The sequence below is a fragment of the Neolamprologus multifasciatus genome, chromosome 2 (assembly GCF_963576455.1).
Source record: "Neolamprologus multifasciatus chromosome 2, fNeoMul1.2, whole genome shotgun sequence".
NCBI classification, from domain to species: domain Eukaryota; kingdom Metazoa; phylum Chordata; class Actinopteri; order Cichliformes; family Cichlidae; genus Neolamprologus; species Neolamprologus multifasciatus.
Window position 1 is genome coordinate 6,764,769 of NC_140440.1, and position 13,044 is coordinate 6,777,812.

General features: G+C 46.9%; 1 protein-coding gene across 2 annotated transcripts in view; it reads left to right on the forward strand.

Annotated features, from left to right (window-relative positions):
* The window catches only part of abca1b (ATP-binding cassette, sub-family A (ABC1), member 1B), a 44,269-nt gene that overhangs the window by 22,305 nt on the left and 8,920 nt on the right, over positions 1 to 13,044 (forward strand). Inside the window, exons 8-31 of one of the 2 annotated variants that reach the window (XM_085173194.1) lie at positions 390 to 479; positions 3,631 to 3,871; positions 4,216 to 4,355; positions 4,457 to 4,573; positions 4,710 to 4,904; positions 4,990 to 5,195; positions 6,259 to 6,435; positions 6,523 to 6,745; positions 6,901 to 7,122; positions 7,202 to 7,406; positions 7,638 to 7,751; positions 7,889 to 8,063; positions 8,149 to 8,280; positions 8,378 to 8,655; positions 8,735 to 8,955; positions 9,218 to 9,293; positions 9,373 to 9,623; positions 9,734 to 9,785; positions 9,863 to 9,985; positions 10,206 to 10,354; positions 10,446 to 10,570; positions 10,657 to 10,755; positions 10,908 to 11,097; positions 11,653 to 11,747. In XM_085173194.1, the coding sequence (XP_085029320.1) occupies positions 390 to 479; positions 3,631 to 3,871; positions 4,216 to 4,355; positions 4,457 to 4,573; positions 4,710 to 4,904; positions 4,990 to 5,195; positions 6,259 to 6,435; positions 6,523 to 6,745; positions 6,901 to 7,122; positions 7,202 to 7,406; positions 7,638 to 7,751; positions 7,889 to 8,063; positions 8,149 to 8,280; positions 8,378 to 8,655; positions 8,735 to 8,955; positions 9,218 to 9,293; positions 9,373 to 9,623; positions 9,734 to 9,785; positions 9,863 to 9,985; positions 10,206 to 10,354; positions 10,446 to 10,570; positions 10,657 to 10,755; positions 10,908 to 11,097; positions 11,653 to 11,747 (3,896 nt within the window). The remainder of the gene's footprint in view (positions 1 to 389; positions 480 to 3,630; positions 3,872 to 4,215; positions 4,356 to 4,456; positions 4,574 to 4,709; positions 4,905 to 4,989; positions 5,196 to 6,258; positions 6,436 to 6,522; positions 6,746 to 6,900; positions 7,123 to 7,201; positions 7,407 to 7,637; positions 7,752 to 7,888; positions 8,064 to 8,148; positions 8,281 to 8,377; positions 8,656 to 8,734; positions 8,956 to 9,217; positions 9,294 to 9,372; positions 9,624 to 9,733; positions 9,786 to 9,862; positions 9,986 to 10,205; positions 10,355 to 10,445; positions 10,571 to 10,656; positions 10,756 to 10,907; positions 11,098 to 11,652; positions 11,748 to 13,044) is intronic. The other variant, XM_085173203.1, reaches the window with a different exon arrangement.

Here is a 13,044-nt window from a genome sequence, read left to right on the forward strand (position 1 = left end):
GTTTGGAGAAAAGTGGACAACACGAAAGCAAAGAAATGTTAGATACTCAGAGACAGAGAAGTGAAATCGTCACAAATATGAGCCAAAAATAAACAACAGCGAGGAGAGTTCAGGTGATCTGCTAGAAGTGCAGAACACCTAAAGAGTTCAGTTTGCTGAACGAGTGCTAAAACTGTCTGTTTTCAGGGTCCAGAGAACATTCATATGATGACTTATGTCATCAGTCAGTATCTTTCAACACTGCTGGGAAGGTCTCTGTCTCATCTGACTGTGAAACATGTAAAAATAAAAATGCACTGAAATAACTAAACTGAAGATAGATGAGTGGGTTATTATTTATTTCAGCCAAGGTTGAGCTGAAACTGAAAATGTCTCTTTGTGTCTTTCAGAGGGACGTCAGGGCTGACCCCGAGGCCGTCCAACAGGTCGCCAGGGCAACCGACAACCTGCTGGATAGTCTGGGTTCACTGGCAGTTGAGGTAAGTCATCAGCAGGAGCTCAGACCTTTATTAGCACGATTAATATCTCAGCAGCCGTGTTATTGGTTCACAGGTCCAGTTCAGACACTGAGGTTTAGCTTAGCATAAGCTAGCAGCTTAAACCGCCTGTCAGTCAAAGAGGCCACTCCCCTTTTGTATCAGGCTCTGAAGGTGTTTATTTTTGCTTTAAATTGGCCTCTTTGGGGACTGGCTCACTGCTGGACATTAGAGGAACTGGAGCTTTAGCTTAACTTTTCATCCCTGATGGCTGATGCTTGATTCAGGCTGATGCAAAGATCATCAGTCAGTTTTTCTTTGTGTCTTTTCATCATGTGTTTTTAATGATGGTGTTTGTCTCACGAACAAAGATCAGGGCACAAAATATCACAGTCAACGTTTTACTGGACATGCGCGTCCCCCAATCGAGTCTTCCGGGCCACGTCAGCACCATCAGGGGCCACTGGGTTTACTTGGCAGCTCCGAGTGTCTCTGCGAGTCTTTGTGTCCAGATAAAAGCAGTTTCCCTGCAGCAGAGACAGACGAGTTCCCAGCTGAACAAAGACTCAAATGTCTCAGTGGGTTTTCACTTCACAGCCGCCTCAGGAGGAGAAAGCACGAGTCCAAACAAACAGCAAACACTCAGCGTCCGTCTACGTCCTGCTGAGACGCTGAAGACCGCAGATGGCTGCATGCAGCCTTTAGTGACCATGTTAGAGGTCACAGAGACACTGAGGGGGCTCTGAAAGCTGCATTGTGCGGCAGAAAGTGGTTTGCGACACATCTGCAGCTCTGCAGAGCCTCCAGCCTGGGATTACAGTGGGAATAGACTGGAAATAAAGTTTGAGTGGGAGACTGTGGTTGGCGTGAACAGTTTGATAATCAGAGTAAAGTTCAGTTAGACTTTCCCAGATTGTTGTTTTTTGCCCCGAGGTTATCACACACTTTAAAACACACAGTACACACAATCGCTCTGTGGGCTAAAGTGAAAACATGTGACAGAGTGTTTTGTTTGGTTTGTGCAGGCGCTGAGTCAGGGACGGGACGAGTGTGATCCTGTGAAAAAGGGATTTAAGATGGGCATTCTTGAACTGGCAATCCAGGAAATTACAACATTTAGTTTAAAAAAAACCCGAACAGCTAAATAACTTTAACAATCTTATCTCCTTCGTTCTGCTTTGTTCTCATGGTCAGAGAGGAAGTGTTTTCCCAGCACTGCATTAAAAATCATGTGATGAAGAAAGAAGAGACACTCAGCTGTGATGGGACCATTAGAACAAAACCCATTTTACATTTTCTGTGAAAAACTCCCAGTTTAAAATAACTTTATTCAAACATCTGGAGCTCCATCTGTTTGATAGGATCCCAGTCATATGAAAAACACATACAGTGTCTCCCTGTCCACAGGTAAACACATAGTTTACACGTCCACGCTGTCAAAACCTGACCTACTTTAGAGCGTCTCAGCTGTGAGGTTTAAAGGCGATATGTACGGGATCTGATGATACGGCGACAATAAAGTAGTCCTTATTTTACTGCCTGGTTAATATATTTATTTGTTTAATCAGTTCATAAAAGAGTGCTTTCAACAATAACTTGAACAGCTTTAACATGAATGGTAAAACATGCCTGTTTGAATTTCCCAGAGCCCAGGGGACACACTATAGAAGCACTGACAACAAAGGCTGGGGACAGTAGAGAAACAATAAACATGCTGAGGACAAAAACGGGAAACCCAGCGTAGAAATACTGGAAACAAACTTTAGAGATACTCGTCACATAGTACTCAAACTTTTGCAGATAATCCGGATAAATATTGAAGAGGTGGTGGGGACAAACTGAAGAAATACTGGGACAAAACTGTAGACATATTGAGGACATGTTTGGGACAATAACTACCCTTTTCCTCAGATTGGAGCTGCAGCAGTTTCACTTCTGCTGATGCCGCTGACCTAAAGTAACCTGCGGCTCTTCCTCTTTGAGGTTCCTTCCTCCTGAGGCAATAAAAATAATAACATCTGAAGCTCCTTTTACCTTTCCTCTATTGGTACTTTTTTAATGCTGATATTTAGATTCTGCCAGCAGGCACCAAAACTCCTGTGGTGTTCCCGTCAAATTAGAAGAAAATCACGTTGTTACAGAAGAATGTGTTCTTTCTGGTTCCTATTTTGTGACACACCTGGGGAACATCTGTGAGCTTGTAAGGACCTAATTACCAAAAACAGGTGAAATAGCAGAACTGGAAAGATTTTGAGACAAACAAGCAAAAGTTGATGCTCAGATCTGTAAATCTGTTTGGTTTATTCTCCTTTAAATGAGATATTTTTAGAGACTGAGCAGACACATAAATCATGACGTGGTTTAAGGACCGAATGATTAATCTGTGAGCAGAAAACCAAACTGCTTAATGAGTTATCAAATATTTTGGTTACAACTGTGAGACTTTTAAAAGCTACTTCAAATTAAGCATGTGGACCTTAAACCTTGTTTTTTTTACATTAACTGGATCAGCTCTTTGCATCTGAACTTTTGCTTTGTTACATCACTTTTGTTATGATTTGTATAAAATTAGTCTGAGCTTCAACAGGAAGCGCAGCCAGACACGAGTTTACTGTCAGCAGTTCTTAGCTAGGGGAGAGTTCAGCTTCATTCTGTGATCCATTTTTAGCATGTTCAGTTTTTAACCTTCGGCAAATGTCTCTAATTCCTGAGTTCAGACTCTTTTTAAAGTTTATTTCATTTTTAATTACGCATTGTTTTCCACTTGAGCCTTAACTTTGATATTTTTCATTTATTACATGTTTATATATTTTAATTTAGAATTTTTATGTAAATCTAGCGCTGGTTCATAACAACAGAGACAGAACCCAAACATTGGGTCAGGGAGGAGCATCTGCCTTGACCTGAGGGGTGAAGGAACAGAGATGAGAGTGTAGATAGACAGGGCAAAACAAAAGCTACAGTCAAGTGCAGACAAAATGTAATATTTTGAAGAGGGAAGTGGATGCTCAGTGCATGATGGGAAGTCTCCCATCTCCTTGAGCATATAGCAGCGTAAATTAAGGGAGGGTTCAGGGTCGCGTGATCCAGCTTTAGCTATCAGTCGAGTCTCCCTCGACCAGTCTGACCAGTATCTTCTGTCTTGGGTCTACAGTTGGCCAGTATGAAGAGCTGGATCGATCTGAGGAACGAGATAGTCTTCCTGACGCAGAACGCCACGTCGTCGCCCAGCACCATGTACCAGGCCGTCTCCCGGATCGTGTGCGGTCACCCTGAAGGCGGCGGCCTGCAGATCAAATCCCTCAACTGGTACGAAGACAGCAACTACAAGGCTCTGTTTGGAAACTACAACAGCAGCGAGGACGAGACGGCGTCGCTCTACGACAACTCCTCCAGTGAGTCCTCGGGGTCATCCTCGGACCTTCCAACCCCAATGAAGCGTTTGTCCTCGGGGTTGTCCTCTTCCATCTGTCAGAGTAGACAACCATTCAGCTAATACAGCCCATGTCAGAGAAACTAAAATCTTGCTATATAACAGCCTCCTGTGAACAGATATATGTCCGAGTCCAAGAATAAAAACACTGAGGTGGACATGAGCTATTATGTCCACTTCAAACACTCGAGGTGCTTTTAAAGTCAGACTCTGATACTTCTGTATTTATTTTTCTTTGTGTTAGCGTGATTCCTGAAACACGCCTGCTACATGTATGTGGTAACCTCCATCACGTGTGTGTTGTAGCTCCGTACTGTAACAGCCTGGTGAAGAACATGGACTCAAACCCCATGTCCAGGATGATCTGGCAGGCCCTGAAGCCCCTGCTGTTAGGGAAGCTCCTGTACACCCCCCACACACCTGCCACGCAGAAGATCATCCACGAGGTATGATGTCACTTCCTGTGCAAAAGCTCCAGACTGCAAATGATTGGTCACCTTTAGCTAGTAACCCAGGGTAAAAAGACTCGTGTCTGTGGTGTGTTTAGGTGAATCGGACCTTCCAGGAGCTCGGTGTGTTCAGGGAGCTTGGGGGGATGTGGGAGGAGATAAGACCCAAAGTCTGGGACTTTATGGAGAACAGCGAGCAGATGAACGTGATCAGGGTAAGCAGGCTCCGCCCACCACCTCACGTGTTCTTCATCATCGATGTCTTTCTAAGTCATCTGCTTTATTTTAGACAAAATGTTCTCATACCTTTTCATTTTTTTCTTTCTTCTGTCCTTCCTATCTTTCATTCAGACTCTGCTAAAGAACAACATCACCGCCAGAGTCTTCCGCGCTCAGCTTGCTGACACGGACTGGACCGTAGAGGACATCTCCAACTTCCTGTCCAAGCAGGCAGATAACCAGCAGCCACCAGGCAGCACCCTCACCTGGAGGGATGTGTTCAACGAGACCGATCAGGCCATCATGAGCATCTCCCACTTCATGGAGGTCAGTATCCAAGCATGCAGGGCAACTGGTTGTAGTTGGTGTGCACAGATCACATGACCTGATCTGTGTCTGTGTGTATTTTAAGTGTGTGAACCTGGACAAACTGGAGCCGGTCTCCAACGAGGAGAGAATGGTGAACGTGTCCATGAAGCTACTGGAAGACAGGAAGTTCTGGGCAGGGATTGTGTTTCTGGATGTCCCTTCCAACGCCACGGAGCTGCCTCCCAAACTCAACTACAAGATCAGAATGGACATCGACAACGTGGAGCGGACCAATAAGATCAAAGACGCGTAAGGAGCCACACACACAGGCAGATAAAAGTGTCCTGTTCCTCATTCCTAAAGTCCAGAATTTGCTCCAGTAAAGCCAGCACAAATAGTTTAGAGGTGGGTTTGTATACGGTCCGTGTGAGGACTCGCCTCTCAGTCAGTAAGAGCCAGGACATCTCCGTAATGTAAAATATTTAATTTCAGGGCCAAAGAAACTGATTTTATTGTCTCTAAGCATTCAGACTCATGAAAACCAAAATTAGGCTACAAAGGAACCTGGAAAACAAACCTTCAAAGAAAACCCCTCCCAAAAACCTTTAAACGTGGTTTAATCGGTCAGATTTGGAGGTGCTACTAGGTGCATTTTATCAGGGCTCACTTTGGGGTTTCTGGTAGGCATACCGGGTTTATGGCTGATTTAATGGTGCATCTTGAGGCACTGTGTGAGCCTTCAATGAAAATAAAGACTCAGATTCAGTGTTTTGTGTTGTTGCATAGCTGCATTATGATGACCTGGATCTGACTGCTCACCAACACTGTGGGGACTGAAGCTTTAAATCTCAGTTATATTAGTTCATACAGGGGTTCAGGTTCGGACATTAAAGCTGATTAAATCTGAGATTTTTTTTTTTTTTGTAATGTGTATATTGTAATGATGTAAGCTACAGGTAAAAACTGGCAACACTGTAGAAAAAGCATAAACAGTATGTGGGTGAAAGGTTATCCGGTGCTAATGCTGATGCCCAAAAACCTTCCAAACATCTGCAAACCAGAGTTTTTTTGGGGGGGGGGATTTGGTAAGTTGGGTTTGTTTGTTTTTTTAAATTCATTGGAACAAATTTTAACACTTAACATTTGTCTTATGATAATTACATTTTTACAACAACGTTTTTTTTTTTATGTACTTTTAAGTTACAGACCTTACAATGCAAAATAATGCATTTGAGGTCTAAATTGACAAAGTCATGGCCTTGGCTCCTTTGCTTGAGCATTACCTTTCTTTCAGTCTTGTTCCTTCTGTAGCTCTTTATCACATCCTGCTGTTTAACTAGCAGCACTTCCTGCACTCTGTCCTCCTTCTCAGATACTGGGACCCGGGTCCTCGTGCTGACCCGTTTGAGGACATGCGTTACATCTGGGGTGGGTTCTCGTACCTTCAGGATGTTATTGAGCAAGGCATCATCAGAGCGGTGACGGGCACCAAGGAGAAGACGGGAGTTTACATCCAGCAGATGCCGTACCCGTGTTACGTAGATGACATGTGAGATTATTCACATCATTTCCCAGGTTTGGTCCCCTCCTCGCCGCTCTCGGTCTGTAACCCCGTCCTTCCTGTCCTCTGTCTCAGTTTCCTGCGGGTGATGAGCCGCTCCATGCCTCTCTTCATGACTCTTGCCTGGATGTACTCAGTGGCCATCATCCTGAAGAGCGTGGTGTATGAGAAGGAGGCTCGACTGAAGGAGACTATGAGGATCATGGGTCTGGATAACGGCATCCTGTGGTTCAGCTGGTTCATCAGCAGCCTGATTCCTCTGCTCATCAGCGCCGGGCTGCTAGTGTTACTGCTCAAGGTGACGACTAAAAACCAAAATACATAGAAAACAGTGTCATTAGAAAAACAGAGCATCCACACACACACACACACACACACACACACACACATACACATCTCCAAGAATGCAATATTAATAATTTCCCATCTCTTCTTCTCGTGGTTCCTGTGCAGATGGGGAACCTCCTGCCCTACAGCGACCCCGGCGTCATCTTCCTCTTCCTGGGGTCCTTCGCTGTGGTGACCATCATGCAGTGCTTCCTGCTCAGCACGGCATTTGCCCGTGCCAACCTCGCCGCCGCCTGTGGAGGAATAATCTACTTCACCCTCTACTTGCCATACGTGCTCTGCGTCGCCTGGGAAGAGTACATCGGCTTCGGGACGAAAGTCTTCGCTGTAAGGCTGCGCATCCTTTTCATGATTTTGTTGTTGTGATGTGATGGGGCGAGTCACATGCCCACCTCTCGCTCTGCAGAGCCTTCTGTCCCCTGTGGCGTTCGGATTCGGCTGCGAGTACTTCGCCCTGTTTGAGGAGCAGGGAGTCGGTATCCAGTGGAAGAACCTGGTGTCCAGCCCACTGGAGGAGGATGACTTCAGCCTCCGCACCGCCATCATCATCATGTACTTTGACTCCTTCCTGTACGGAGTCCTGACCTGGTACCTTGAAGCCGTGTTTCCAGGTGAGAGCTTTTCTTCTTCATGTGTTTATTGAACTGCAGTCATCATTATTTAGCATGCTGCAAGAAGTAAATGTTAGTTATACATTATTAATGGTTATAATCAACACATCCTTTGAATAGCTCATCCCCAGTTCTTCAAACTATCGATCAGTCCACAGGCTGTTTGTACACTGACCATGAAAAATCTCTGATACACAACAAAGACTCCATAAAGCACGTTCTGCTCCTCAGGTCAGTATGGGATCCCTCGGCCGTGGTACTTCCCCTTCACTAAATCCTATTGGATTGGAGAAAAGGACGGAAAGTCCAACAAACTCCCACTGAATCGGAAAGGAAACCCCGGAGGTGAGATTGCTGTGCTGTGAAGCTGCAGAACTTCCTCCTAAAAACCAACAACGGAGTTCTCTTTATTTTTAAACAGAGCTTTTAATGTGAAAGAGACTTCCTGAACAGTGCAGTAAGATGTGTCTGTATGTCTGCAGCGGTGTGCATGGAGGAGGAGCCGGCTCATCTGGAGCCTGGAGTCTACATCGAGAACCTGGTGAAAGTTTACCGTCATGGTAAGAAGCTGGCGGTGGATGGACTGACGCTCGGCTTCTACGAGGGACAAATCACCTCCTTCCTGGGACACAACGGAGCCGGAAAAACCACCACCATGTGAGTGCCAGACACACCACACTGCTGATACAGATTCTGCCACAGGTCCTGGTGCAGGTAACATCCTCCTCTCTTTTCCCTGCAGGTCCATACTTACTGGCCTGTTCCCACCTACCTCTGGCACTGCCTACATCCTGGGCAGAGACATCCGGACGGAGCTGAGCGCCATTAGGCAGAGTCTGGGAGTCTGTCCACAGCACAACGTCCTCTTCAGCATGTGAGTGCTTTTCCTCAACATGCTTGTTATGCTGTCTTCGCTCCGTCTTTACCTCGATCGTTACGTGACCTTGCTCATGTTGTGGCACCTCTTGCAGGCTCACGGTGGAGGAGCACATCTGGTTCTACGCACGGCTCAAAGGCCTGCCAGAGGAACGCGTGAAAGGTGAGATCGAGCAGATCCTGCAGGACACAGGGCTGCCGCACAAACGCAACTGCAGGACCAGCACTCTGTCTGGGGGCATGCAGAGGAAGCTGTCCGTGGCCCTGGCCTTCGTCGGGGGGTCAAAGGTTGTAATCCTGGATGAGCCCACAGCCGGTGTGGACCCTTACGCCCGCAGAGGAATCTGGGACTTGCTGCTGAAGTACCGCCAGGGTAAGGTTCTCCCAGATTGGTCAGATTTTAGCTACTCTCTTCATTTTGACTGGATTTTTAACGTTGGGTCTCCTTTCAGGCCGGACCATCATCCTGTCCACTCATCACATGGACGAGGCGGACATCCTCGGTGACCGCATCGCCATCATCAGCCACGGGAAGCTGTGCTGCGTGGGCTCATCTCTGTACCTGAAGAACCAGCTGGGAACCGGCTACTACCTGACGCTGGTGAAGAAGAACCCAGAGCCATCACTCAGCTCCTGCAGGAACTCGGCCAGCACCGTCTCCTTCACCAAGAAGGTCTCTGTAGAATTTATTTACTAGTAATGCTTAGCTCTGCAGTTTTCAGTAGTATATAGGTCTTTCTTTACACTGTATTCCAGTACGATTAATTAATTTTCAGCAGTTTGTCTGTTAGTGAAAAGTATTTTTGCAGTATTTTACCTTTACCGTGTAGTTGTCTCCTTATAGTATTTTTCTTTAGCATTTGGAATATTAATTAGCAATATTAATTCTTCCTGTGCAATAGCAATAACTTAAAGTAAAACCATTTGTGTTTTAGGAGGAGGAGTGCGGCTCGGTCAGCAGCAGCGACGCAGGACTCGGCAGCGAACATGAAAGTGAGGCCGCTACCATCGGTGAGCTCTCTGTTCCCACAGAGCGTTTGATTGGTTCGCTGTCCAGTGGATCTGATTTGTTTTGTGTCTCCGTCTTCAGAAAATGGCCCAGCGGCGTCCATCTGCAATATCCCCTTTGTACCCCCGGACGTGTCGCTGGTTTCTGCCTTGATCCTGCGTCACGTCCCCGACGCCCGCCTGGTGGAGGACCTGGGACACGAGCTGACCTACGTCCTGCCGTACAGCGCTGCCAAAGACGGAGCCTTCGTGGAGCTCTTCAAAGACCTGGACACGAACCTTTCCGACCTCGGCATTTCCAGCTACGGTGTGTCGGACACCACACTGGAGGAGGTGGGACACATTTGAGTAAATCTGATTTGTGAAGCATTCTTCTCGGTGAATCACCGTGAAGCATGAAAACAAAAGCATGACATTAGTTTTAATGTTTTATGTCACTTTAGATTTTCCTGAAAGTGGCTGAAGACAACGGAGTCGACACTGAAGTGACCTCAGGTGAGGAAGGAGTGATGTCTGACTGTGACATATCAAAATAAGAGCCTGAAATCACATTTCCAAGTTTTTTTGTTTAGACGGGACACTTCCTGTTCAGAGGCGGAGGAGGACTCATGCTTTCGGTGGAGGAGACCCTCAGAGCTGCTTGAGACCATTAACAGATGATGACAATGATGACTGCAATGATTCTGAAGACCAAGGTACAAAAAAAACACAGCAAAGCAAAATTTATTCACAGAGAGTTACAATGGGATAAAATACCAGGGGCGCAAAATTCAAGGGAAGAAATCAGACTCTGGAATTTCAAAATAAAGCACCAACTGTACAAAGTAACGAGTGCAAATATCAGAAGTTTGTAACATCCTGTCTGCGCACTCTCCAAGCTTTCTTATTTGATCATGTGACCTCGTTTCCTCTCAGAGTGCAAAGAAACCGACTGGCTGAACTGTACTGATGGTAAAGGCTCATATCAGGTGACTGGCTGGACTCTGAGGAGGCAGCAGTTTGTGGCTCTGATGTGGAAGCGGTTTCTGTATGCCCGGCGCTCCAGGAAGGGCTTCTTCGCTCAGGTATGCCGTCACCAGCGTTAAAAACCCGCTGCTGCTTTCTGATCAAACCGGCCTGCTGCGGCTCATCGGGGAAAAAAAATCTGTGTTTCAGATCGTCCTCCCGGCCGTGTTCGTCTGCATCGCTCTGGTCTTCAGTCTCATCGTGCCGCCGTTTGGAGTTTATCCCAGTTTGGAGCTGCAGCCGTGGATGTACCAGGAACAAGCGACCTTCATCAGGTCCACAACTGCCCTGAACTCTCTCACTGAGTTATCCGGAGGTATTTCCTGCCATTTGACTGTGGTTGTGTTTTTCGTCCTCTCAGTGATGATGCTCCTGGAAATGCCAACATGCAGAAGCTTTTAGATGCGCTGCTGAATGCTCCGGGATTTGGGACTCGCTGCATGGACGGATACACGATCCCGTAAGAAACTTCGACACCCTGAGCATTAAATTCTCTGTTGCTCCACTTTAAACTAGTCTTCATCAACGTGTGAGCGAATCAGCTTTTACTCACCTGAAACCTCACTGCATTTTTTTTCTACCCTCTGTCTCTTCCTCTCCTCCTCCCTGTAGAGAGGCACCCTGTACAATGGGCGATGAGGACTGGTACACTCCTGAAGTTCCTGAAAGCGTCCTGGAGCTCTTTAGCTCCAGAAACTGGACCATGGACGATCCCTCTCCAGCCTGCATGTGCAGCTGCGATGGCAAGAAGAAGATGCTGCCAGACTGCCCGGCTGGAGCCGGAGGTCTGCCCCCACCTGAGGTCAGAGCACGGGGAGTGGTGGGCGGATACAAAAGGATGACGCACACATTCAACCTCTATGGGATGCTCATTTTATACCCAGTCAACTTGCTAATTAACCCCCCTAGCTGGCAGATGTTCCAACAATAGGTTTTTAGTGTAATCGTTTTTTTTAGCTGTAATAACTTTATCAAAGCCATCTTACTACAACAAATTCAAGATGAGCAATTTTTTTTATTTTAAATTATTTTGTGAATTAAATGCAGACGCTTTAAATGATTGTATTTACATTTTACACAGCATCCCAACATTTATTACTAAAACAATTAGAACACTCAAATCATCCACTTTTTCACTTTGAGCTCTCTGAAGGGGAATTTCTGTAAGCTTAGAAAAACTTTGAAAAGAATCACCTGAACACACTTAATATTAAAATATTAGTTTTAACATAGTTTAAAAAAAAATGCATTTGGCCCAACTTTAGTCTTAGATTTACCTGACCTAAGCCTGACCCACCTGTGTGCAGCATCCTGTGAAATTGTGATTAAATAAAAAGGGACTCTTCCTGTTGTTCAGATGAAGCTGAGTGAAACGGACATCCTGCAGAACCTCACTGGGAGAAACATCTCCGACTACCTGGTGAAGACTTACGCTCAGATCATTGGCAAGAGGTAAGACACGCTCAGAGGTCTCACCTGCTCACACACACACACACGCTCAGAGGTCTCACCTGCTCACACACACACACACGCTCAGAGGTCTCACCTGCTCACACACACACACACACACACACACGCTCAGAGGTCTCACCTGCTCACACACACACACACACACACGCTCAGAGGACTCACCTGCTCACACACACACACACACACACACACACTCAGAGGACTCACCTGCTCACACTCACACACTCAGAGGACTCACCTGCTCACACACACACACACACACACACACACACTCAGAGGACTCACCTGCTCACACACACACACACACACACGCTCAGAGGTCTCACCTGCTCACACACACACACACACACACGCTCAGAGGTCTCACCTGCTCACACACACACACACACACACGCTCAGAGGTCTCACCTGCTCACACACACACACACACACACATGCTCAGAGGACTCACACACACACACACACACACATGCTCAGAGGACTCACCTGCTCACACACACACACACACACACTCAGAGGACTCACCTGCTCACACACACACACACACACACACTCAGAGGACTCACCTGCTCACACACACACACACACATGCTCAGAGGACTCACCTGCTCACACACACACACACACACACACTCAGAGGACTCACCTGCTCACACACACACACACACACACACTCAGAGGACTCACCTGCTCACACACACACACACACACACGCTCAGAGGTCTCACCTGCTCACACACACACACACACACACACACGCTCAGAGGTCTCACCTGCTCACACACACACACACACACACATGCTCAGAGGACTCACACACACACACACACACATGCTCAGAGGACTCACCTGCTCACACACACACACACACATGCTCAGAGGACTCACCTGCTCACACACACACACACACATGCTCAGAGGACTCACCTGCTCACACACACACACACACACTCAGAGGACTCACCTGCTCACACACACACACACATGCTCAGAGGACTCACCTGCTCACACACACACACACACACACTCAGAGGACTCACACACACACACACACACACACACACACACACACACACACACACACACACATGCTCAGAGGACTCACCTGCTCACACACACACACTCAGAGGACTCACCTGCTCTCTCACACACACACACACACACTCAGAGGACTCACCTGCTCTCTCACACACACACACACACACTCAGAGGACTCACACACACACACACACACACACACACACACACACACACACACACACACACACATGCTCAGAGG